The following is a 25,836-nucleotide window of genomic DNA, read 5'->3' as shown; positions in this document are numbered from 1 at the left end:
TGAAAGTGCTAAAGAAATGTTGTTAGCAATAACAGTTATCATGCCTAACAAACAACAAATAAGATGTATATATATCACAACATACTACTGTATGTGATCATTTAAATTGTTCTTGTGGCTTTAGATTTGATTTGTTAAAAGAAACAAGACAATCATGTTTCAAGTGAGACATTTTCCAATCATTCTCAGGCTTTCAATTTACAACAGTAAGGTTCATATGAATAATTCTACATTCTTATATTAAGAGAAAAGTGTTACACACTCCATATGCTTAAGTGGTATATCTGAATTATGTTGTGGTTTGCCTCAAGGAAATGTGTATGATTTATGATTATGTTGTGTATCGCTTATGTAAGAGCGATACTGGGTGGAAGTTAGTTATGTATTAAAACAAACGAACCAAACAAGTTAACTGAAGTGTCTCCAGTGTAGCAGATATTTAATAATAATAATAATAATAATAATAATAATAATAATGGATTTAATTGATAACGCACTTCATATCTGAGTTCAGATCCCGAAGTGCTACAAGCATTTAGCATGGAACAAACATAAAAACAGTACACAACACGGTAAAATGAATGAAAAGCAGTACAAAAAATTATACATTTCAAGCTGAATGGGCAGAAAATAATATAATAAAAGGATCACTGGTTCTATGTTCTGCAGAGAAGTGGTCATTTTCATAATAACAGGATGTAGGTATATGTAATACCCAGTAGGGGGCAATAAAGGCTAAACTATCAGACTGCATGTTAATGGTGAAGCCTGTTCAGGGGAAGTAAAAAGGAAATAATTGGCCGTTCTAATCCAGATGATATTACATATTTAGCAACACCTGGGGAACATGGTCTTTAAGCCTGTTCGGAAAGTCCGTGAATGATTTAAACATCAATAAACATTCTTACACATTATTGAACATATTTTTAAAATGGACCGTTAACCGTTGTCTTAAAAAAAATAGCTCTGGGTTTCATTCCCTTAATAGGACAGGTTGACAGAAATAGAAGCAGACAGGAAACAATGAGGGAGGGAGAGATAGGTATGACGTTGATGTTGTGGTTATATTTCACACAGGCTCCGCCCTCTACTGGACTCTATGGGTACTAATCTCTATCATGCTGTGCTTGCTTTCACCTACTGAGTTTACGTAAACGTAGCCGGCCAATCGGGGCGAGCCTACCTGAATGCGCGCGCAGGCCCACAGTATATAAGGCGGCTACACCCGCCGCCCACTATCCTTTTTCTCCTCAGACGAGCTGACACGAAGAGTTAATACGAAAACGAAGATTGAGAATAAAGAAATGGACTCACCATTGCTAGAAGCTCGGCCATGCCCCACCTGCCCGGGTTTGATCGCGGGCGCGGATCCACACCAGTTCTGCTTCGAGTGTCTGGGGGCCGACCATGCCATGGAAGGTGGTGGACATTCCCCGACCTGCAGTGCCTGTCGGGCGCTCCCTTGGCTCCGACGGCAGCATCGCCTGGACCATTTCCGGCAGGCGGAATATGTCGTTCCTGAGGACGATCTGGACCGAGGCGATGTGGAGGTGGTGGAGATGGACGAGGAGGACGGAGAGGTGCCTTTCGTCTTCGCGCTTCCGGCCAGCCATGCTGCCCCGCTTGTCGAGGAGGAAGAAGATGAGGAGGACTTCTCGCTGTCAGGCGGTTCTGGCAGCGTGGGGCCACCACACCGATCCGTTCGTCAGGATTTCCCGCTGGTGATGGCCATGGCAGCGGAGCGTGCAGGCTTGACGGTTCCTCCTCCGCTACCACCCAGACCGGTGAGCCGACTCCGTCAGGGGTTTTATGGCCCGGTCCAGCCGGCCCAGCCGGCTTTTGTCTCGTCCCTGCTGCCGGACGTATGGCAGTGTGTGGAGGCGACGTGGCGGCAATCTCTCAGGGCGAGAGCTTCGGTTGCCGGCATGACGGGGTTGCTAAGGCTAGAGGGCCAACCGGACTCAATGTGTCCCGGTATACCCCCCTTAGATGAGAGCCTGGCGGCCCATCTACTTCCCCAGGCAGCTGGTTGGGCAGAGGGGAGAAGGCCCCTGCCCCCGCTGCCTCGTGACCGTGAAGCGTTGGAATATTTAGATAGGATATTCCTATCACAGATGGCCGCGGCGGCCAACAACCTGGGCGTGTTGGGGGTATCACTGATTACCCCTCAACCAGAAACCTCCGCCCCCTCGTCTCAGGGCGACTCGGGCGATTATGCGGACCGCTGCATCGGACAGATTAATAATCTGGTGAACGGTGTGGCGGCTTCAGCTGGCCGTGTGATGTCCCTAGCCACAGTGGGGTCACGTCATGTGTGGTTGGGACTCACAGTATTGTCTAGGTCGGACCTTGACGATCTCCTGGGAGCCCCCATATCCACGGCAGGGCTCTTCGGGTCCGTTACCGCGGTAACACGGTTATGGCTAGAAAGGATCCGTCTAGTGTAAAACTCTCGCGATAGTTTGCAAGTCACATGGCTGAATGTTTACGTTTGGCAGGCAGCCTTTCAGTTACGATCGTTAACATCAGTGGGCCACAGCAAATGATGGTGAGAAGCTAAAACATCTATTAATTAAGTCAATGACAGGGAGTGTGATTGTTGAAATAGGGTGTTAGCGGTCTGTTCAAAGAAGAATGACAACACTGTAGATCACCAACAACATGGTTTATTTTTTATTCACAGGCAAGTCAACGTTGTCGCAGTAAAAGTCCCAAGATAGCTCCTGGTGCAATAAAATGTTCCCTTTCAGTGTTTTACTATTATGTCTGATGTTTCTCTATTAATATTGCTGCTGCATTAATGTGTATGTTGCATGTTACTGCTGTAGGTGTGTTTCCGAGCCGCTCCAACGAGAGTTACAACGAGAACGTGAAGTCATATTTACACAAGACGGATCCTTTCTAGCCATAACCCAGTAACACAGCGCTTCCGCCGCTTGGAGGAGGAAAGAGAGCTGCTGAGCCGGATGCTGCCACCGGCTCTCCCTCAGCGGGGCGAGCGTGGGCTGACAGTGAGAAGGAGAGACAGGCGCAGGGCCTCGGCTCCCATAGCTTCCGTTTCCTCTCCTGCTCACCCGCCCAGCTCTGCACGGCGATTCCAGAGGGCTCCACGGAACCAAGCTGGGCGATCCCGGAGAAATCCTGCCCAGGCCCCGCGTCAGCAGAGGGCCGCGGGTTGAGGTGCGCCGCCCGCTCGGAGTTGACGGGCGGCGGGAGGTAGAGTCCCGGCGGAGAGGGCTCTCTCCACCCAGGACGCGAGGATGAATCCTGCCTCCGATATTTATGATCCTACTGTGTGCATAAATAAAAATGATTGCATTTATTCCGGTGTGAGAATCATTCCCTTCCACAATCCCGCATGTTGACAGAGTCACATGTATACAATAAACTGGTCATGACGACGAGGTATTCTTTAGCCTTAACTGGCGTGGTTTATTTTCATATGTGCATTGCACCACTTGACCTGCTCTCCAGGCATTTTACGCTGACATACGGAGCTACATCTGCAAGGAATTTCTCTGTGGCCTGAAGTGCGTCACTCTTTGCTTTGAGAAAGTAAACAAACACTGCCCCTGTACACACATCTGTGAAAGACTGCATATATTTAAAGTCACCTATGGACTCATTATTTACTGGACCGGCTAGATCTTTGTTAACTAGCTCAAGTGGTGTCTTTACTTTTTCTGTGGGACCTCTGTTCCTTGTTTGAGTGAACTTTCCCTTTATACACACATCACATTCTTTGTTAGGTCTATGCTTTTCACCGTTAATGTGCATGCCTACTGTTACCGCCTGCAGCTTCTGTATATCCTCGTAATTACAATGACCCATGATCTCATGCCATGTCTGAATATCATGACTGACATTACACACATCATTTTCATTACATTCTGTTTGTAGATAATACATTCTCTTGTACACCTCAATGTTAAATCTCGCACCGTCAGGCTCAACAAGAACATCGTTACCTTCATTGATGAACACCTTGGCACCATTTGCAGTAGCAGATTTGACAGAAAATAGTTCTTGGGGGAACGAGGGTATGTAGTGGGCGTTCTTCAACGTCACTGTACACCGGCGCCCCTCACTGTCTATGAGGCATACCTGTGCGTCTCCTCTCCCGTGCGCCAACCCGAAAGTGCGCTTCCCGTCTGCCAGCTCCATGCTGTGTCTCTCCGGCTCGAAGGTGCTGTCAAATTGACTCTACACGGACCGTGTGTGAGTGTGGGGGACGTGGTGCACTTATGGTTTCCCATGCTCCTGAGGGACCTGGGGAACATGGTGCGCGGTAGGCTCCAGACGGAGTCTCCGAACAGGTCTTTTCCATGCACACTCGGGGATGGGAGGAAGTGGGGATGCAATGGTTTTTAGCCAAAGCCGGCCAGGGATGGTGTGGTGGGTCGATGTTGTTGGATGACAGGGCGTGTATACATCGGGGCTCCGCCCACTGTACCCATAGAGTCCAGTAGAGGGCGGAGCCTGTGTGAAATATAACAGGGGGTTACGTATTGTAACCCTAGTTATATAAGCACAGGCGGAGCCCTCTACCTGGGGGCCCTGTCTTTCCTATTCCGCTCGCTGAAAAGTGTATAGGATAGTGGGCGGCGGGTGTAGCCGCCTTATATACTGTGGGACTGCGCGTGCATTCAGGTAGGCTCGCCCCGATTGGCCGGCTAGGTTTACGTAAACTCAGTAGGTGAAAGCACGCACAGCATGATAGAGAGTAGTACCCATAGAGTCCAGTAGAGGGCTCCGTCTGTGCTTATATAACTAGGGTTACAATACGTAACCCCCTGTTACATGGTATGCCTCGTAACCAACTACTGAGATGAATGTTAAAATAATTATTTGACTGTATAAATGTGTTTAACTAGCTGGAATAATGGGGTTTCTAGAGAATCAGTTTAGAAGGAACTAATGACATTTAAAATGCATGTCATGGCCTTCAGTTTATGTGAACAGGATAGACAACACTCCAACAGCGCAGAAATGATAGTGGAAACAATAATAATATGAGTTTATGATGTTGCAGGAGACCTGGGTAGAAATCTTCAGCATGAGATAAGCCTTGTTGATTGTAGGTGCACTCACATAGATAATAAATGTGATTGCACAACACAATACATGTTGTTATTATATGTTGTATTTCTTTCAATGTATGCGTTTACAGTGCTAAAAAAAAAGGTGTAAAAACAGTGAGATGTTTTGATTCTGGGATAATAGCATTTTATTTTAAATCGTACATATGATAAAAAAAAAAGAGAAAATGTCTCTCAGTCCAGGCTGTTTACAGGCCACAGATGGATCCTGATCATTGCCTCATGTGATTAACTCAAACTGTTTACACTCACATGTATTTACTTGTTGTGTGAGTGGGCGCAGACGGTTAATCAGCAGGAGAGCTGGGCTACAGATCTGCCATTATATAAGTGTTCCCTGTGACATGAATGTTGTGGTGCTGTTAAAGAACAGATTGCATTACAGTTATTCACTGATATGTTCTCCTTCTCTTTCACATACATAGTCAATGCGTTTTTCCACAGGAAAAAAAATACTTTATTAAAACACTTATATAATGTATACCAACATTTATAGACAAAATATGTACATCAAATATCTTTCATGTAGGTTCCAAAGTATAACATTTCAAGTACCTCTTTCTATAGAAAACTAGTCTTATGGTTAGATGTTTACATTCAACTTTCTCTCCTCCACTCTCCTTTTGAATCCAGTATTCATACAAAGTACAGAGAATAAACATCTTAGATTTATCAGCTTTTCACAAGTAAAAGGCAAAAGCAAGAACAAACACCAGGTTTGACTTGAGCAGAAACAGATGTTGTGTATGCAGACCAGGTCCAGCACAGTGCTACAGTGTGTACACAGTTCTGAGTACACGACGTACAATTGTCCACGCTCTGCCCCCCCTCTGTTTCTCCAGCGGGCAGAGTGCAGTAACAGGTATCAAAAATAGAAATGCACAAGAAGTCTATGAACAATAGTTACAGAAAATCCATCTCAAAGGTCTGTCAATGAAAAACAAGACTTCTCATTCAGTGTGGTCATATGGTGGCCTGTTCCTTCATCCATTGGGTGTACTCTCTTCGGTGCACACTTGAAGAAACTCCTTTTTTTAAATGATCTTATGGGGCCAGTCATCATAGTGTTTGGTTTAAAGGGCATTCTCATTTATGATAATGATGACCTAAAGGGCGTAGGCAACAAACCTTGGGTGAAAATTGACTGCTAACATTTGGTGCAACACTTTCTAAAGTACAAATATGGCGTGTCTCTATTGCAACAGCTACAAGGGTGATGCATCGGTGTCTTCAGCGTTTACTTTCACAGCAGCATCTAACATTTCTTTCTTTACATTCATCCAAGTGTCTGTGTGTTTGTGTGGTCCAGTTCATGAGATACATTTGCACTGATTAATACCACTGAGCATTTGACATTCAAACAGAGCGTTACATCCTCCAAGTGTGGACGGATGTTGCCCTATCCTCCATCTCTTCCTGATCATTTATCCAGTTTGCCGTTTGACCTCCAGGCTGAGGAACAGAGGACAGGAATGAGAATGGATTATGGGAAGGATCAGTCATGTTCTCATTCCTACTGCCGTTTCTGCTCCGAGTTACAAGAACAGAATCGTCTCTTCACTCCTGTTTGTTCTTATGTCTCAGTCTTTGGTTTCCAGGTTGATGGGTGGTACCTGCTTTAGTGCCTGAAGGAGGGCAGGGGAGTCCATGGGGGTCTGAGATATGGCTGGGGCAGGAGAACCTCCCCTTTGAGACAACACAAACTGAGGTGGAGATGGTCTTTCACTTGTCATAGACGATGCAGAGCCTCCCATGCCAGGGTAGAGCATGGGCACAGCCCCGGGGTACCAGCATTTCTCCAGCATTGGCAGGTAGGCTGCAGCGGAAGGGGGGATGAGGTAGAAAGGCATGCAGAGGGAGTGAGGAGGAGGCTGGCGGTTAGGCGACACGTTCATGTAACTGCCGTAACTGCAAGAGGACGATGATGTGGATGATTCTCCACCTGAGAGCAGCTCATCCTCAGACGACTCCACCCGGGGTCGTTTGTGCTGCGGCTCCTCGTCCTCCTGCTTTATGCCGGAGCTCTGCGTCCCGCCCAGGCCTCGCTTCAGCTGGCTCTCCTGACCGTATACATCTGGCCGTCCGTGTGGCCTCTTCTCCAGCTCTCCCCCATAGCCGCTGTCTGTATCCGTATCGCTGCCACTCTGCTCACTGCTCATTGGAGCGTACGCCCGCTGGATGACAGGCACACAGTTCCTCCCATAGCCCTCGCTGGGTTTAGGGGGTGAGCTGGTGGGCATCTCTTTGTGCAGTTGGTGCTGGTGGTATGCAGGGGTCTCCTCGGGTTGTGGGCTGAGAGGAGTGCGGGGTCGGACCGGACCTTGCAGCACCTCTGCGGCTACCTTGTGAAGGTGATTGATGACATGGGATGGCGTGAGGTCTTCATCTGTCTCATGATTGCCAAGAAACTGAAGCATCTCCTTGGCACACATGTGGAAACCAGAGCGGAACATCTCCTCTGACTTCTCCTGGTTGATAGACGGGTGCTCTGTAAAAACAACAAGAGATCACAGTCAGAATTGTTGCAGTTTGATATGGTGCCAACTGCCAACACTATATCCCAAGTCACTTATTAGCCTGTAGCTCTTCAGCATTCGGTCATTGTATATTTAACTTGATAATTTGCATTCTGTCCAACACACCATCCTCCTGCATGTGCATTTCTGTGTGCAAGTGATCTGCAGCTTACCAATTTGCATGCCGTTCTGCAAAGCGTGGATCTTCTGCTGCTGTTGCTCCAGAAGAGAGGTGAGGGCTTTCACATGCTTCAGTGTAAGCTCTAAAACCACAGCTTTCTCCAGATGGCCCAGAGTCTGTCGGAAACAAACACAGTCAGCACATACTCATCTATTATATAATACATAGAGTCTATGCTCTACTGCTCCGCTACACATGCTCTTAGTTTTCTCATCACCAAAACACTACAGCAGCAATCATAAAGAACAACATAATCAATAAGAGATATTTAACATTATAGAGGCCATATGTAAAAGCAACATGGATTCATGAGCATAAGGTTTATTGCAGTTATTTTGTTTTTTGACTGCATATTGGTTTTAAATTCCCAAGTTTAAACATTTACAAATGACAGGAGACATCCTCTTTCGTTTCTTCTTCTTTTGTACATTCTTTTCAGTTTGGAATGTCCTTTACTGACGCACACATGATGTAATACCACTGAACAGCCACTCGATGGTGCATGCAACTCAATACAGTGCATCCCATTATCCCTTCCAGCCACAGCATGAACTTACCGTGAGTTTCAGGTGCTCTGGTAATAAATCTTTTAACTGAGCGATGCACTCGTTTATCCGGTCACGCCTTTTCTTCTCAATAAGTCTGTGAGGCAGCTTATAGGTTTCCTGCAATAAAAGAAATTGCCATGATTGTTAAATTCAGATTATCTGAGAGCACACAGTGATAGTCTTTTTTATATTTAGAAGCTCCGATAGGGAGGACTCCAGAAGTTATTTCCTTGCAGAAAGTAGGTCAACCATTTATGGGACTACCAAAATACTGCAAGGCAGATCAGATCCTTTATCAAAAATATATGTTGTTAAAATGTAACAAGGTAGTAAAAGGCAAAATAATATCTCACCTTGCTCTCCTCTCCTCTCTTCATTCCTCGCCTGGGTTTATAAACATACATCGGGAAATCCATCCTAAAAACATACGGAGACAGAACGGTTAGGTATGAGGTAATGGTTTGGTGAAGTATAAGGTACAGAATAAATAACATATCAAGTGCGTTTAAGGAAAGCATTTTTTCAAACTATAACTTACCCTTGCATGTCCGACAGATCAGCCTGGTGTTTGGACAGAGGAGGAGGTTGTGCGCTGGGAATTCGCTCCATTATTGTTATTCCAATTACGCAGTAAAATCGAGGCACTCAGAAATAAAAACGAATTTATTTGTGCGTGGTTAAAAAAGTTGGAAAAGAGAAAATGCACTAAAATGCCTTTTAATATGTGCAAGATTTGTAATAATTTCTTGTATTAATACCAATCGTACTAATGTTTAGGTTATTTTGCTTGTGAAGATGGGTCCAAGTTAGTCCCTGCGATGTCCACGCTGTGGTCCTGCCGCAGAAGGAAGGTAACCCTGTTGGTGGCGCGTTGGGAAAGTGAGGGAGGACAGAGAGACGAGTTAGATAAACCCTCTGACTCTCCGCTCCGCCTGACCTACCTCTGTCACATGAGGCTCACGTGTTAAATGGCGCTGTATCCTCGGCGGAGGGACGGCCCACTTTCTACCGATAAGGAGTCTCAGTGGGCGGCAGGAGGCCTACGTCAGAGCGCAGGGCGGCGCGTATCCGATCCCGTGTACCTCCATGCTGAAGTGTATTGAAACAAGGCTGCATGCGCCACTGCTCGGAGAACGTGCTGGCAGTGAAAGAGTGAAGGACTTCAATGGGCTTGGAGCACGAGGCGAGAGGGAATGGCGCCAAAAATACATACAGTTACACCATTAAAAATACTATAGTATGTCTATAGCCTATACTATTCATTTGCAGGTTTATTATACGGCAGTAATGCTTTATGTCATCAAGTACAATGGAATCCATGTAGTCTTTTTCTAATGCATAGATGTTTAAAATATTTAAATACAATCATATTTATACTCAACATTTCATTGATTATGTAGGAACAATATCAGCTTATAACACACTGCTACTGTTGTCACTTGTTGCCAACTCTCTAATTTTATTATGTTCACTTACATTTCATAGTGCTGCTACTCATTTTTGTTTTTGATTGATGTGTACTCATTTGATTTTCTTTTATTAATGTGTGCTTGCCTCTTTTTTTTAAATGTTAGTCTTCTACTCTAGTAATCGTAGGCATCTTTGTATTTAGCCTGCACTGTCCAATTGCTTTTAAATTGTAAATGTCCCCGCTGTGTGATTCTGACTATTTATTTTCCTTTTAAGTTCTGGTAGAACATAATACATGATAATATTTTATAACACTTTCAGCATAGATTAATATTTAGTACATTCAGAAGTATTCTTTATCAAAAAGTGTGCAGCAGGCAGGTGCTGAGGTATTAACAGTGTGTCCAGGGCGTGATAACCACGTGTACTTGAGGGTATGATAGTGTGGAGAGGGTTTGTTGTGATGAGGCGGTGCCAGCTGTCACGTTGATCTCCTTATGGCACCAGGAGCCTGCTGAGTGCGCCGTGCACATCTAGCTCATCCAGCACAAGGCGGCTGCACCTGTCTGCTGCAGGCTATACGCACTGATCACAAACATACCCTCTCATAAACGCTGATTATCAGAAAGTAGGCCTACATTTTGTTGCAACATCAAACGTTGTATTAACGCAGGATTAATCCTTAATTTTGTCATTTTAGGGCACTAGAATAATATCTCTTTACACTCTAAAATGTCTTCAAGAAATTCTCATTAACAATGTTCTTCTGTAAAATAATAGGATAATGAAGTGGGCATTGAATTTGATTATGTACTAACAATTGTAACAAACACATTTTTCAGCCTGAATTAGACTATTACAGTCCTATAACAGCTTAATGACCTGTAATCTAATTACACTGATACACAAACAGTTCATAAATGTCATAGGTAAACAGTACTTTGAGTTACAATGGTCTGTGAATTGTAACTTGTGAAGATTGGCCCTTTTTTTTACTGTCAAATTGAGAGCCGCAGAAGGAAGGTAAGTAACCTAGTTTGGATTAATGACCTACTGAAGCTAGAATTATAATGTGGTTGGAGAATTATTTTATAAGTCTATTACTGAAAGCCGGATGAGAACCAGGAATTCCTGAGTAAATGAAATATAAATAGGATGGTATATAGGAAAACAACGATGGAAAGCCCCTTGAAGAAAGTCTAATTAGATTCTAATAAAATCACGACAATGGCACCTTTGTTTTAGTTCAATCATTTTGTAACCATAATTGTATCAGCATAAAGCTAAACAAAGTCTATATTCAGTTTTTTATATTTACTGATAAAATGTTAATTGAATTAATTTGACACAAGCTTGAGCTGCTCATAAATGTTTCTGTAATAAATGAGCCCAATGACAAATATATTTGATTGGTAATGTTGTTAAAGGTGTTACAATAAGCCATTTCAAAAATACATTTCAGTTGAGCAAATTCTCTTTATGTGATATAAGCTGTATTTATAATATATTGTCAGTCTTTCAAAAAAAGTCAGTTTCTAAATTGAAAAACATATATGATCAGTCGGTGATGTGATAACATCCAAATAGTTCAGGTTAAACTAAAACTGCAACCTTTGTTGATGCTCAACATGCCAACATATGTCCTCATTATAAGATAAGAACACTTCCTGATTTGTAGACTACAGATAAGATTTCATCTTCCATCCATTTCCTGTGAAGCTCTTCATTCATCTGACTGAAGCATTTTATTGTCAATTATGTGTTGGTCTTTGCCTGGACTTACAAATCAATGCAGATACTCTTTCACACTCGGAAACAGATTATTTTACACACTTGTTTATTTAAATAGACTCCAACAATGGAATGTTTCATTTCAGACACAAACCATCTATTAATATAAAAGTTCAGTTTGGTCAAGCAGCACTCCAAAATGATATCTATTAGATTTCTCTATTTTCCCCTCACATATGCTCAGACACGCCAACAGTCATTCTTTAGTGGGTCTTTACAAAGTGACGTAACAATCATTTGCGTGCTACAGAAAATATCAGTGCTTTAGGACTAAATGAATGAAAGGAAGATTACATAATTCAGTGCAGAGAATAATATCTAATTTAACCAACGTTTCTCCCAAAATCCTATACATTTGGTTCAACTGTACGATGTGACTTCATGTCACTTCTATTCCTACAGTACAACATGGAGCCAGCTTCAGAGGGAAGCAGTCACATGATTGGCTCCTTCTCTACAGTGGGTCTATATCAACATTTATAATTGTAGAAAAGTTACTAAGAGGTCAGTATGTACTCCTAACAAATGTAAATGTCTCCTCAGAAGCCTTTCTAATCGTAAGAGCCTTTCAATGAAGACAAGTTGTACTTGAGATTGCAAAATATTGTGAAAGTGATTATGAAACTTTGCAAAAAACATGTTGACCTCTTGGGGATTGTTGACAAGTGTTGTGTGTCTCCATATTTTAAATACAAAATAGAAAATACATATCCCAAAAGGGTTAATTCTTATTGGGAAAATCCTGTCATGTAAGTATTTATGTTCCTATCAGCCAAAAGCTAAATGCTAAAAACACGCAGGTTTTGTCCTCATATGACATGAGTTTGCTGGAGCACCACTGATGATAAACATCCATTACAAGGCTACTTGGGAGGATTACACCCCCAGGAACAATGGCTGACCTTTGGCATGGTGTTAGTATGATACAACGCAGAAGGCATTTGGGGTAGTAAAGCTGAATTCAGTGTTTTCATCTCCTAAACCCACAGGACTCGCTTCTCAGGTCCCGAGGCACTTGGGGCACACTCCGCCCACACAGACACATCCACACTACAGTCCGCGAGTAACATACTCAAATAACTTTCGCTTCACCCAGACACTCAGAAGCACGCATGTTGTAGAAACACTTATTGTAGGAGCCTCTGGTGAAGTATACAGTCAGACATTGACCTAAATACATACTGAAGACGGACATCATTTGGCATTCTCCTGTCCAACATGACGTGCACTGACAGGAGTGCTCAGGCACTGGTGAAACTGACCCCAAGGGCCCTCAGGCAGGCTGCTGGGGATTGATGTTCATGTGAGGAGGATGACCAAGAAGACCAATCCGTTGCTTCTGCTTCCTCTGCTCCGTCATCTGCACAGGGAAAACGAAAAATGGTAGTTTTACAGGGTTTTTACATTAGGTAGCTTTATGGTGGTTGGTAGGCGCGTTTTGTTTATTTTGGAACGAGTCAGGCTAGCAATTTCCCATTCTTCAAGCTAAGCTACGCTAACTGGTTGCTGGAAGGGGCTTTCAATTTACAGAGGTATCAATTGCCACATCCTAATAATTTAATACTCAAATAATTATTGTGGTGGTAATGTAATGGTAATTGAATTGATATTTATAAAAATGTAACTAGTCCTTAATGGCCTTTCCCGTATACTTGTTCATTAAACAGCTTTGTGGTTGTGAGTAACCACATTACTAGGGTGTAGGTTGTCAAAACATTACCAAAGGCTAAATGAATCTGAAAAAAGGTTCAAATGTTAGTGTACAACAAACTGAGGGCGTGCATGATTTACTGTCACACTGTATACCTGCTCCTTGAGCTCAGTCAGCTGTCCTGACAGGTTGCACACCAGCCTCATGGTGGACTCCAGCTTCTCCTGCAGGTTCCTGATTTCATTTTGCTCCCCCTCTGCATCACTGCTCACCAGTGACATGGCTCGCATTCGTGGGAACCAGTCCAGGTTGTGCTCCTGTGGTCGACCAAGCACATACACCACTGACTTCAGTACATTTACTAGGAATTGTTAAAGTTACGTCATGTCAAAAAAGTATTGGTCATTTTAAACAGGAGCTTATTTGGAAATCAAGGGCCTGAATCTGATTTCACGATGGCATCAGTCTGTTTTTGAAGAAATAGGCCTGCATGGTATATTGCCACAGGAGTAACAATGGGGAGTGAATGATCTTAGACCAAGCAAATCCCGTACGACGAATGGAAATACCAGCGAACTGACCAACGAATACTTATCATTCGTTGATCTGTTTTAGGGTTACACGGAAACTCCTGTACCGTCATCTACTGTCTTCCTGTTTGCCTGCACAAGTCTGTTTGCGTGATTACATTTGATGAGCGGCATGTCTGTCAGTTGAGATAAGAAAAGAGGAACACATTAGTGTTCAAATGTGTGTGAGACATGTCTGTACAGGTTTACCATTCTGACTCCAAAGCATTACCTAACATCGTTACTGTAACAGAAACGTGACACAAATGTAAAGGCCCATCTGATTGTTCATTCATTCTGCATTGCTGCACCAGAACAGCATCTACAGAAGCAGCACAGGCACACAGAATGTCCATACAAATAAAAAATGTACAAGGACAAAATATAGAGCATCAAGCTGTGAAGTAACTTAGTGGACCGGACAAAAGTTTCCGTGCTGAAAAACATGTTTTTTTACTATTTGTATTCCCTGTAGAGTCGACAACCATCCTGTTGCTCCTGATCTCATTAAACACATTAGGCACTGAAAAGTGTGTGTTTGTTTGAGAGTTTTTCAATGCTTTTCATTCACCTCGATCATTTCAGCCACGTAGCTCTCGGGTCCTGTGTATTCGGTGGAGTCTTTAACTTTTACCAGCACAATAAAAAAGAGGTAGTGCCACATGTTGTGCTCCTCTTTGAAGTGCTCTTCAAAAGTCACCGTCTTGTTGTCAAACTTGTCCCGCTCCAGACCTGTAAAAGGGGGAATAACAAATGTTTTAATGGCAGAAAGTTTGAAAAGTAGCTTTAAGAAAAAAAAATGGCCAGCTTCTAGAGTTGCAGTTTCTGATGTTGGTGAGGGGAACATGACACTTTGTGACGAAGTGTGAAGGTGACAAGAAAATATGCAAAGTAAATGAAAACATGTATTCAAGTGTCATTGAGTGTAAAGGTCTCATTTACAAAAGAAACAAGAGAACAAATTACATATTGGGTAAGCTTCCCTATTTAGCCCACCAAATCTGCTTTACAGATCTTTTTTCTATATACTGCCTCAATTAAGGGGAAAACATCAGAGATAAAACAAAAATCTTATCTCTCATTTTAAATTTCAACAATATTGTTGATATTATTATTCCTTTTCCTGTCTTCAAAAATGAGAACTGTCACATTGTTCCCTCCCTGTACAGACGGCATTCTTCTATCCTGTGTGGGCATGAACTGTATTTCCTTGTCTTTTAATAATTTCAAAATAACTGAAAATATGGCTAATGTCAGGATATAGTACACATGTAGGCATACAATAATAATTTTATAATATATGACGAATGCAATAACATTGATACCTAAATATGTTTTTTTATAATGAGAGTTAAGGCACTGATTCATCAGAACAAAGAGAAGGGAAGGGAATTGTTTTAAGCTCAAAAGGGTGAAAAAATGTATGATAAAATCAAGAAGGCTTTATGGTGAAATTAATCAATATGTGTTTTAAAGACAGAGTACTTTAATCCAAATACTTGACATTATTTATGCCTGATTTCTTGAACAGAAATTATTTTAGCTACGGGTATAAATGAAACCATGGCAGGGGGTTCACATCATAATCGTTGGCTACAGACCTTAAAGCCTTAAAACTAATGGAAGATTGAGAGAAAGATCGATGTCTCATAAACGCAAGCTGGAGAGGATGGAGAGCCCCTTAAGCCTGCGGAGGTCGGCTCCTAATCTCTGCATCTCCTGTTCCCTTGCGGCTCTTCAGGAAACCATAGAGACGGCAGCTCCCCATGTGGCCTGGCCTTCTTTAACACGAGTGAGTCAGAGGAGCTGCTGGCTGGCTGGGTGACATAATGCTGTTTTCGTTCCATATGTTTACCACTTGTACCGACATGCCTGACCCAACACGCACAAACGCTCACATACAGCACTTCTTCTTGGGCTCACACATATGTACTTTACAGTCCGTCACATTCTCAGCAGCATGGTGTCCTTTTTTTAGGCACTCACAAATATAATGTGCATATAAGGAAATGCAGAGGGTCACACAATAGGCAATGATTATAGATGCCCAAACATATGGTTTGAGAATGAAGTGTGTGTGAGGTAGTGGGAGAAAATGTGTGTGTGTGAGACAGACATGAATTATGGAGGCGACCAGAGCAGTGGCAGGAAGCTCTCATGACTCAGCCTTCTTTGGAACGACAGCTAAGTGAAACAGGGGGAGGGAGAGAGGGTAGGGGAGTGAAGAAAAACACCATGCACCTATATAGTCCAAACCACAATCACAACAAGAAATCAAACGTTTAGAGAGGGGAATTTGGGAATTAAAGTAACCTAGTGAGACGAGTTTAATTGTTGAAGAGTGCTAATGACGCACAGAAACGTTGCAATAGAGTCATTACAACAACAGAGCACAGACCTATACCAGGCAGACAGGATACCCTAAGGATTAGAGAAGTCATCCTGGCACTTGGAAGTTAGAGGATGGATCAGAACATGCTGACTGCTTGGCAAAGAGAGCTGTGCCAAAAATAATAAAAGCTAGATGTATAGAGATGAAAGGAAATATGAATATTTTTGTGGATTCGGATTAAAAACACTCAAAATAGGTTGATTTTGCTGAATTCACATTATTGGGATGATTGTGAATATATCTAAAGTTAAAAGATACAGGAACTATGTAGTAAGAACAGATTCACGAGGTTACTATTGTTAGTTAGGAAGCCGACAAATAATTGTATCAACAGATCAGAGAAGTCTTACCGCAGATAAAGCAGGTAGTCTTCAGGACTTCTTCTTTCTTCTGTTTTTCACTCCTCAGGTCAGCAAAGGTATCGATGATAACACCAAAGATGAGGTTGAGGACTATGATGATGACCATGAAGAAGAACAGCAGGTCGTAAATCACTCTGGCTGCAAACAGAGGCTCCTTTGAAAGGAACAGGAAACACAAATGAGTAAAACAGTAACTTCTGCACAATTATTATTTAGAGGCAGTGACTAGAGAACAACAGATCATAATAATGAATATGTTTATTTTGATTGTACAGCATCGACAAGGAGTGAAGTGATTGCCCCATTTCAATGTATGAGCCAAAGGGCACGTCTTTACATAAACATATGTCGGGGAAAAAGATCATGGCTCTTAATAGAAAACAAAAAACCACAGGTCTGTTACCTTAGCCAATCAACCAGATGCAGCCTGTTTCTGTCTAGGTCAGACACCATTTAAATAGAGATGTTCTACTTTAAATCATTATCAAATTGAGCTACAATGGACTTCAATGACTTCAAACTGTGCTGTAAGTACATTTTTTCATTCACTCATTTTCCACTTCTAGCTAATCATCTTTAAAGTAATGCTAGCCTAATGCGGTCTCACATATTCAGGCCCTTGTTGCATTATGCTGTTCATACGTGAGCAAGACATTCACATCCTCTTATGACATCATTAGTGGTTGAGGCTGTATTCGGTGGAAATCTATGTTGATGTTCAATTCCCAAAACAGGCGGAGGCAGAGCAGCTGCAAGGAAAAATTGTGAAACCTTTTTTAAAAACAAGTTCAGCGCAGGGTGAGTTTGCAGCCAGCTCACATGACCCTCGCTGCAGCTGCACACACACCTACACACACTAGTAGGGTAAGGCGCCTAATTAGAGTTTCATGTACCTCTTTGGAAGGCTTGCGGAGCACATCCCCGACCCCCCCTCCACTCCTCAAGCCATGACTCAGCACAGTGACGATGCACATTAGTAGAGAGTCGCACGTCCGCTCCATGCTAGTTTCCACCTCAATGTTCTGCCCCAAATCTGAGGAAGCCAAAAGGAAAGGAAATCCTTATCTATTCATTACATCTATAATAAAATGTATATCATGACATCAAAGTACCACTTAGGAAACTTATTGCATTGCTTCAGGGAAAAAGAAAGGTATGATTCAATGCACTGCAACTTATTTATTTTAATTATAAGCTGTAGAATAATTGTTTTCTATAATCTAATAGCATCACATACTGCTACTGCTATTATTTATTCATTATTATCATTTTTATTCAGAAATTATGATGACGTATTTCATATAAGCAATCTGTATTAAAATATCCCATACATTTTAATTGTGCAACATTTCAATACAACAGAGAACTTCATCAGGCATCGTCAAATTATTAAAGACGCCTGATGATATTTTAACAGGTCAGAAATATCTGTAGTCTGTGTATGAGTGGGATTTTATGTCACTGTGTAAATAAGGTACTACTTTTTAAATATCCTTGACTTAGTAGCAGAACCTTTTATCTGTTGTAACCTTGTTTACATGTTTTGGGGGACAGTTTGAAGCCGGTTAGTCGAAGCAAAAGTGTTTTTGTTGAGATGAAATGTACAAATGGCCTTAGTTGAACTTGTTGTTCTGAGCTAGACAGAAAAACAAAGATTAACATTTCTAAAAGATTTATCCAATTCGATAACGTTTGTAGGTCATTGAAGAATAAACTAAGAGATATTAAAATGTTGGACAGGAAACAACATATCATGATCCCTGCTAACTGTGTTGATTATCCTTTGAATGTCTAAGGGAAAGAAACTGATGCTGTTTTTCTTTGTTTTTCTTAAATTGGATCACAAATGAATATCAAATGAGAGCTGGAGAGGTCACAAGGAAATGTGTATTAATTGAAATAGCCATTATGTGACAGTTGTCAGATTCACATGAATTAAAGTTGGGGTAGGTAAGTTTGAGAAACCGGCTCGAGATAGACTTTTTGTTATATTCCATGGAATGCTCTTAACATCCCGATAGCATTGAATATCTTTGACAACAAATCCGTAAAAAAATGTCATCTGTGGAAGCCGTAGCGCTGTAAAAAGCACGACCAATCATTTTAGCCGGCCCGGCTAAAATAACTGGATGTGCACAAACTTATCTCGTGCCCTCATTGGTCATGTGCGCGTTCGTTGGAGAAGGGGGCAGATTTTTCCCGGTTGTGTATTTTCAAATTCTAGCGCACTCGAGCTGGTTTCTCAAAAATGACCTACCCCACCTTTAAGGTGTAAATGATTGTTATGCTTCAGGACAAAAGGACGTATTGTGGCCTGACAATGCAAAGTAAGATTCACATAAATGATTCATTGATTTCACCATATCAATGTCTTCATTAAATTCTTGCCAGGTTGTTATCTGTATTTTGTCCTAATTTTCAAATATCTACGATAATCTAGAAAAACCTTAAACCCAGGCTTTTTTCTAACTTTGCAACTAACATTAACCTTTTAAACTGGGATTGGATACTATGTAGATATTGTAAGAATGTTGTTTTAATTTAGTCGCAGGAAATTGGCAGAAGAACAAAGCTTTTTAGGGATTTAAATATTTAGATAAAGACACAATCTTCATGCTGTTAAACCCATTGTTGCAGTATAAATTACCTTCCGGCGGGGCTTCTGTGGTGCAGTTCTCATCATTCCCTCCCTGACACATTCCTGCAGACAGAAACTCACTAGCCAAACTGGCTCCATTTTCTAGAAAGTCGGAAGAGACAGTGCTTACATTTTCTTGTCTGATTAAAATGAAAAACTTAAAATCAATATTCCTTTAGGACTGTTTGTAAAAATGGCAAATGACAGAAGTCTGTCCTCACTCAGAGTTGTGTTGGGGAGACGATCCACCTCCAGGATAAAGTCGTCCTTGAAGAAAATGTATCCAACAATGGAAAACAGGTAGACCAGGATGAGAGCCAGCACAGCGGTGAGCACGATGGAGCGTCCATTACGAGTCACACTCTTGATAACATTCAGCAAAGTCTCTTCTCTGTATACCAGGTCGAACAGCTACAGGAGCAAAGCACATGTTACGATTCAAAGCGATACATCTTTTTCAATTTGTTAACTGTAAAATGTCTTAATGGCTCTTAAAAGGAAAAATCTGAAATTGTAAACATGTAAGAAATAATTCAGGTTACAGACTGCTATATTCGATATGCAGTTTTACCTGTATTTGTTGCAAGGTGAATGTGAGAAAACACAAAAATGCACAAGTGGCGAGAAATCAATTGGCCTGCTGGATTAAATGCCTGCATTGCTAGCATTATGTGGCTTTTATACATTCTGCTTTTACACTAAATCAAAACAATTTTTTGTCTAACATGCATAACTAGTTTTCAGCATCTTGTAATAAAATAAGTACTTATGGTGCGCTGCTTCTGCAGATAAAGCTGCATTGGCTTATGTAAATGGGAAACATCTTGAAATACTGGCATATTCAGTCTGACACAATATAAAGCAGACCTGAGGCACTGGTGTACGGCACTAAACAGCCCAACAACAAGAAAAACAACAACATCATTACAGAACCAAATATGGTCCCTTCTGGCTTGAAAGTATATGTCCTTGAATGCACCATGATGGAAAGCTAATGCTTCATTCAGAGTACATTTGACACATGGTTTTACTCAGTTAGCCCTTCTGAGTAAGTTCTGTGTGTGTGTTTGCAAAGGTGTTAAAGGATTCTTAGAATGTGTGTGTTCTCAAGGTGTGTGTGTGTGTCTCTCACCAGCAAGCTGTAGAAAAAGACGTGGACAAACACCCCCAGAGAGCATATGATGAGGTAAAGGAGGTGGTAGAGGAACTCAACGTCCAACACCATTGCTTTGTAGCCTCGTGTGAAGGTTCCTCGGTTCCCCACGAAACTTATCAGGAAGATGATTTTATTGCACACCTGGAAGACAAAAGCAACTCTGAGTGTTAATAACAAGAAGAAAGGATAATCACGGATTGCCTTCCTTAAGGGAAGCATGGTGGGTGTCGGTTTTTTTTAAGCTCAATGAGGACACACTGACTGTGTATACATGAACATAAGTCATTGATTACTCAAAATGTAATGTAAACAAGACTCAGGGGGAAAAGGGATGAACTGAAACTTAGTTAACACGAGTCCACATGAAAAAGAAACTGACTTCTTGATCATGAGCTCACTTAACAAGAGTGCATGTACAGGATTTATAGTGCAGGGAGAGTATAACTGTGACAGCAGTGGGAAGAGGCATAGAAAACATGAGAAGATAAAAGGAAAATAACACTATTTAAAAACAAAAAATGAACGACTTTTGGTCCGTTGCTTATAAACTAGTTTTAGAGAGTAACGCGTTACTGCAATCCATTGTGACGTGTTGTCTAATTTTCTATGTGATCGCTCTCAATAACCCAGTTTCTTGTGTACATGACAACATAGAGATTGAGAGTAGAGATGAGTGTGTTTATTTTGTGACTTTATTTTGTGTGTGTGTATGTGTTTAAGAGCACATCTAGAAATCTCTAGCTGGTGCAGGCGTGGTGTCACTCCCTCTTGGGTCCAGTGACGCACTTCACACCCAAAGCACAGCAGGGCTCTGCCAAGGAGAAGTTGAAGGGACAGGGGGCGACACCGCAGGCAGAGCGGGGCGCCGGCCTGCTAAGTGGGCACCAGCATGAGTGAAAGCTGAAAGGAGAAGTGGAACTAGTGTGGTGCAAGTTTCTCAGTATTTGAAAGTAGTAGAAAATAGATGGTATGTTTTTAGCCTTTCTCTGGGGAATGTTTTTTATTAACCAGACAAACACACACTATTACACACTGGACAGATGAGAACATGTCAAAGTGTCAGCTCATACAAAATAAATGGAAAACATAAACGTGTACTAATTTGAATCTTGCCATGCAGAGAGTTTTGAATTCTGCCTTTAAACCAATAAAATGGAAGTAAATTAATTGAATGAGGTGCTCAAACAAAGTGAACAGTTTTCATACATGGTGAGTAGTTATACAGTAGATAATTATGAAAATAGTACCTGATGTTTTTTGGTTTGATTAATACATACATAACCCATTTATTGTTTCAGCTTTACACAATTACATTTCTGTTTTAAACATGCAAAAAAAAAACGTCAGCAATGGATCACTCAGAAGCTGGGTAACCCCTGCTAAGTTGCTGAAGAGACCCTTTAGAATACTCACATTGAAGGCACCCAGAAGGAAGAGTGTTGGCTCCAGGCCAACAGAGAAGATGAGACGGAGGATTGTGATGATGACGAGGGCACGGATGCCCAGCGGTTGGGGCATGATGATCACAATGACCATGGTGGCAAAAACTCCCATCCACAGCAGCGCAGACAGGTGGGGATCCAGCATACCTGCTCAGAAATAAATGTATGTAATAATGCAAATGCAAGCCATTAAGGATACTTGCTAAAAGTGCTGTATTTTAAGGCAAGTTCTGCCTCTCAGGCAGGCCTCAGGCCTTCATTAGTGAGACTTTGTACTGAAAGAGAGCCAGTTATATAACGCCCACAAAGTATATGACATACTTTTTGATGTATGTGTGTTTTAAGCTTGAGTGAGAGCCTACCTGAAGCTTCCAAATTACCCCAGGGTAAACCCAGGATTAGTGAAAGGGGTTTCATGTGGCAGAATATCACTCAGACTATCACTCAGGCTAAAACACTCAACCAATACAAGAGAGAAAGATGATGAGAAAGCAGGAGGGGAGTACTGCGGGTAAGGGAACTCTCCTCTCCTCTCCTCCCACCTTGCTTAACTCTGTCTCCTTCCCTCTCTCCCTTCCTCTATATTCCTCTCCCTCCCAATCCCTGTGGAGATCACATGACAGGTGCCACTTACATAACAGCGATCTCTAAAAATACCTCAGCTGAAAGATTCATGAGGGAGCGAGCAGGGAGCAACACGCAGCTCCGGTGATGTGGCAGACTCAACAGGGGCTCTGTAGCTACCATGCACTTCAGTTTAATGATTGTGCGTAAACATCTGTAAAATCCACTGTTGAGGAGGCACTACGTCAAATGGCAGTCAGTCATGCATACAGTCAGAGAACCCTGCCCTGTATCTCCTGTTCTTATCACACTCAGTCTAAAGCTCTGAGCAAAGGAGGGTGGACACCAGTGTGTGTCTGTGTGTGTGTCAGAGAGAGACAGAGAGAGAGAGAGAGAGAGAGAGAGAGAGAGAGAGAGAGTGTGTGAGTGTGTGAGTGAGTGAGTGAGTGAGTGAGTGAGTGAGTGAGTGAGTGAGTGAGTGAGTGAGTGAGTGAGTGAGTGAGAGAGAGAGAGAGAGAGAGAGAGAGAGCAGGGGCCCAAAGCCGTAAAAGTGCCTGTTAAAGCAGGTCAAAGGTATGCTGGAGTCTCACGTGATGATGTTTTGCACACAGAAAGAGTCCCAGGGAACAGTCAGCCTTTACTCATGCGGTGCACTCAATAACTAAAGACAACATGTAATTGTTCTTTTGTCACAAAGTAAACAATATGATTGTATGAATTACTGAATATCATATTTAGGTTTACTTGTTTTACTCTGTTATGTATTTTTTGTAATTTGCTAGAAAATCAATACAACTGACCTTAAAGGTGCCACATGTACAGACACTTGAAAAAGGAGTCTATTTTATTATGGCCCTTTAGAAATGACCTGCAGGCTAGACTCAATCTAGACTCCCTCATTTTTCTAACCATACAAATATAATAAAACAATATACATGGGTTAATTTGTTTTATCTGGGTTTGTAAAGAACTAATAATATGAGATGTAGGTAAAGGAGACATTAGTTGTTTTATGATGTCTTAGATTGCATTTTTAATGTCATGAAAATGAAGATGACACGGAGTGCTCCTGTGTGTGTGTGTGTGTGTGTGTGTGTGTGTGTGTGTGTGTGTATGTGTGTGTGTGTGTGTGTGTGTGTGTGTGTGTGTGTGTGTGTGTGTGTGTGTGTGTGTGTGTGTGTGTGTGTGTGTGTGTGTGTGTGTGTGTGTGTGTGTGTGTGTACACAAAGGAGAGAGATTCTCAGATCCTGCTCCTAATCCTAGTCAGGTATTTAGAGCATTGTTGTAAAACAGGGATCAGTGGGTCAATGCTGAGGCTGGACTGAGAGTCAGCTAGTCTAAAACTTTATTTGTGTGTGACTTCATCATGTGACATGACTTTACAACTCCTTACTTTCTAATCACTGGATGTATATTCACGACTTAGATTTTCTTAGAAATGAATGCTCCAATTTTTAAATATCACTGCAGAAAACCTCAGATCTTTTTCACATCTTTTCAACAGGCCATAAAAAAGCAGGCTGAAAAAGATCATAGCCTTTTTGCAGCAGAACAACAAGTCAGCAAGCCCTTCTTCTTCCTGTGTTGCATTGTTGAGCGCATCACCTTTGTCTGACCCTGGTTTCAAAATCAGTCTGAGTGCAACAGTGCAATACATTCAAATAAGCTTCTATCTAAGAAGCATCAATACAACATCCGCATGCACAACATGATTCGCTAAAGAAACAGTAAAGGTTTCATATGCAACAAAAAGGACGAGGACTAAGCTGAATTATACTTCACAGAAAAAGAGCGTACATATTATTCAAAATGATAAAGTCTGGAGATGTGGAGTAAGATCTTACAGATGTATTAATGACAGGATGTCAGCAGGGTTAGGGTTCAGTTTTAAAAAGCTTGATCTCACGGTCAGATTTCTTCTCAGTTGCGACTGACCTGCATGTATCCCCTCCAGGGGGTAGAAGAAGCAGACCAGCAGGTTCATGAGCACAGCCAGGTTGAAGGAGACGTTGCTCCACACCGACATGTTCCGGGAGCACCAGTATAGCACGGGTTGGGCTGAGCAGAAGAGAGAAAGTAGAACATTTCTCTTACATTTGGTCACTTCAATTAAAAAATCCTCAAAACATCAGATTGCTTGGTACAGCCCAATCACCAGTCCAAAGCAAAGTATATTTTAAGCAGCAAATCTTCAAATTAAACACACCAGGATTTGATCATATTTGTAATGATGATAAATGTTTCAACTGAGTTTTAACAGTTTAAATGACTTATTGTTGCAGCACTTTAAAATTGATCATCACCCACAGGCCATAAGACTGTTAAACACCTGAACTAAGAACATCCATAACATTCACCTGTTTGCAACTCACAAATTATGTATCACTTGTATATAGACTATGGCAATACTTCTATTCTATTTTATTGTATTTACTTGCACTATTTTATCTGGTTTATTGTGTTGCACTGTTGGAGGAGCCTAGGACTTAAGATTTTCATCGACATAAAAATTTGACTAAATTTGACAAAAATGACATAGGGAGTACTAGACAGAACTTCAAACAGCCACCATTCTTAATAAAGTATGTGCAAATGTTCATAGCATAATAAAGCTCAAATAAAGAAGAAACTCAAGCAACTTTGACCTTTTTCATACAGTCTAACTTTGAATAGAACATTTTCAATTCTGTGGTATTAGTGGAAAAGAGAAACAGATGCAGGGACTTTTCTCTGTCCATCCCCTGTTCTGAGTGAGAGACAAAATATAGCTTTGTGTGGGTTATGCAGTCTCATATCTGAATTAGAACTGTGACTGAGTGTGGGTCTGTGCGTGTGCGTGTGCGTGTGCGTGTGCGTGTGCGTGCGTGCGTGCGTGTGTGTGTGTGTGTGCGTGAGCACACTATCAGTTGTGATTCATAAGATTACTGTACAAATGTTTCACGGCTCAAAGAATGTGGAAAGCCCCTGTCTGCATTTAGACAGTGGAAACATGTAAACACACAGGATGACATTATTAGCCCTGCTGTCGAGGTGGGGACGCATGCTTCCATACCCGCTTATCCTGTTCAGGCCTGCCGGATTTAAAAGGCCTATCCCAGCATGCATTGGACAAGAGGAAGAGTGCACCCTAGACATGTCAACAGTCCCTCATTAGGACACGCAGTCCCTCATTTGACACACAACAAAATATATACGGTAGTTAATTTGGAGACTAAAAATTGGTCATGGAAAAATCTAATTACTCAATACTGTGGGCAATCCCCACAGGAGCAATTTGGGGTGAAGTGTCTTGCCCAGGGACACAACGACATGCTGACTGCAGTTGGGTTTGAACCTGTGACCCCTTGATCCGAACGCCAACGCTCAACCCACTGCACCACACCAAATTAATCATTATGGTGTTGCATTTCCCACACACCACTCCTGTCATCTACGATTGTATGTATCTACTATGTAGATTATTGTCAACAGTACACCTTGTCCAAAGCAGTACAGTATGGAAACAATTGTATGATTA

The 25,836-nt window shown here is 41.9% G+C and overlaps 3 protein-coding genes across 6 annotated transcripts in view; 1 reads left to right on the top strand and 2 right to left on the bottom strand.

Moving 5' to 3' along the window:
• Positions 1 to 1,304: 1,304 nt before the first annotated feature.
• Positions 1,305 to 2,927, top strand: LOC307038603 (uncharacterized protein; the record flags this gene model as incomplete). The annotated part of the gene is made up of 2 exons (XM_079680122.1): positions 1,305 to 1,784; positions 2,829 to 2,927. 2 exons carry the CDS (start codon positions 1,305 to 1,307, stop codon positions 2,871 to 2,873), a joined length of 525 nt encoding a protein of 174 aa, XP_079536248.1. The 3' UTR covers positions 2,874 to 2,927.
• A 2,603-nt stretch (positions 2,928 to 5,530) lies between these two features.
• On the bottom strand, positions 5,531 to 9,292 carry LOC307041773 (class E basic helix-loop-helix protein 40-like). Its single transcript, XM_079685300.1, has 5 exons — positions 8,883 to 9,292; positions 8,698 to 8,761; positions 8,354 to 8,461; positions 7,789 to 7,912; positions 5,531 to 7,587 (listed from the first exon to the last, which is right to left on the bottom strand). The coding sequence occupies exons 1-5, from the start codon at positions 8,951 to 8,953 to the stop codon at positions 6,680 to 6,682; spliced, it is 1,275 nt and encodes a 424-aa protein (XP_079541426.1). The 5' UTR covers positions 8,954 to 9,292; the 3' UTR covers positions 5,531 to 6,679.
• A 2,282-nt stretch (positions 9,293 to 11,574) lies between these two features.
• Positions 11,575 to 25,836, bottom strand: part of itpr1a (inositol 1,4,5-trisphosphate receptor, type 1a) — a 70,468-nt gene continuing 56,206 nt past the window's right edge. For all 4 annotated transcript variants that reach the window (XM_079684856.1, XM_079684857.1, XM_079684858.1 and 1 more), the window contains 10 exons: positions 24,255 to 24,377; positions 21,727 to 21,902; positions 20,290 to 20,454; positions 19,379 to 19,568; positions 19,167 to 19,259; positions 17,413 to 17,552; positions 16,508 to 16,673; positions 14,337 to 14,497; positions 13,352 to 13,513; positions 11,575 to 12,905 (listed from right to left, as the gene is read on the bottom strand). In XM_079684856.1, the coding sequence (XP_079540982.1) occupies positions 12,819 to 12,905; positions 13,352 to 13,513; positions 14,337 to 14,497; positions 16,508 to 16,673; positions 17,413 to 17,552; positions 19,167 to 19,259; positions 19,379 to 19,568; positions 20,290 to 20,454; positions 21,727 to 21,902; positions 24,255 to 24,377 (1,463 nt within the window). In that variant the 3' untranslated portion in view covers positions 11,575 to 12,818. The remainder of the gene's footprint in view (positions 12,906 to 13,351; positions 13,514 to 14,336; positions 14,498 to 16,507; positions 16,674 to 17,412; positions 17,553 to 19,166; positions 19,260 to 19,378; positions 19,569 to 20,289; positions 20,455 to 21,726; positions 21,903 to 24,254; positions 24,378 to 25,836) is intronic.

This window comes from Notothenia rossii (genome assembly GCF_949606895.1).
Source record: "Notothenia rossii genome assembly, chromosome: 5".
Classification (NCBI taxonomy): Eukaryota; Metazoa; Chordata; class Actinopteri; order Perciformes; family Nototheniidae; genus Notothenia; species Notothenia rossii.
The sequence above is the reverse complement of the archived record's forward strand: the minus strand, read 5'-3'. Positions and strand labels throughout refer to the sequence as shown.

Excerpts from the sequence above, each read along its gene's own strand:
- LOC307041773 (XM_079685300.1), bottom strand. The coding sequence starts at position 8,953 with ATGGAGCGAATTCCCAGCGCACAACCTCCTCCTCTGTCCAAACACCAG. Across the intron at positions 8,462-8,697 it reads AGAGAGGAGAGGAGAGCAAG|GAAACCTATAAGCTGCCTCA; the intron begins GTGAGATATTAT and ends CTTTTATTGCAG. Across the intron at positions 7,913-8,353 it reads CAGAGCACCTGAAACTCACG|ACTCTGGGCCATCTGGAGAA; the intron begins GTAAGTTCATGC and ends TGTTTCCGACAG.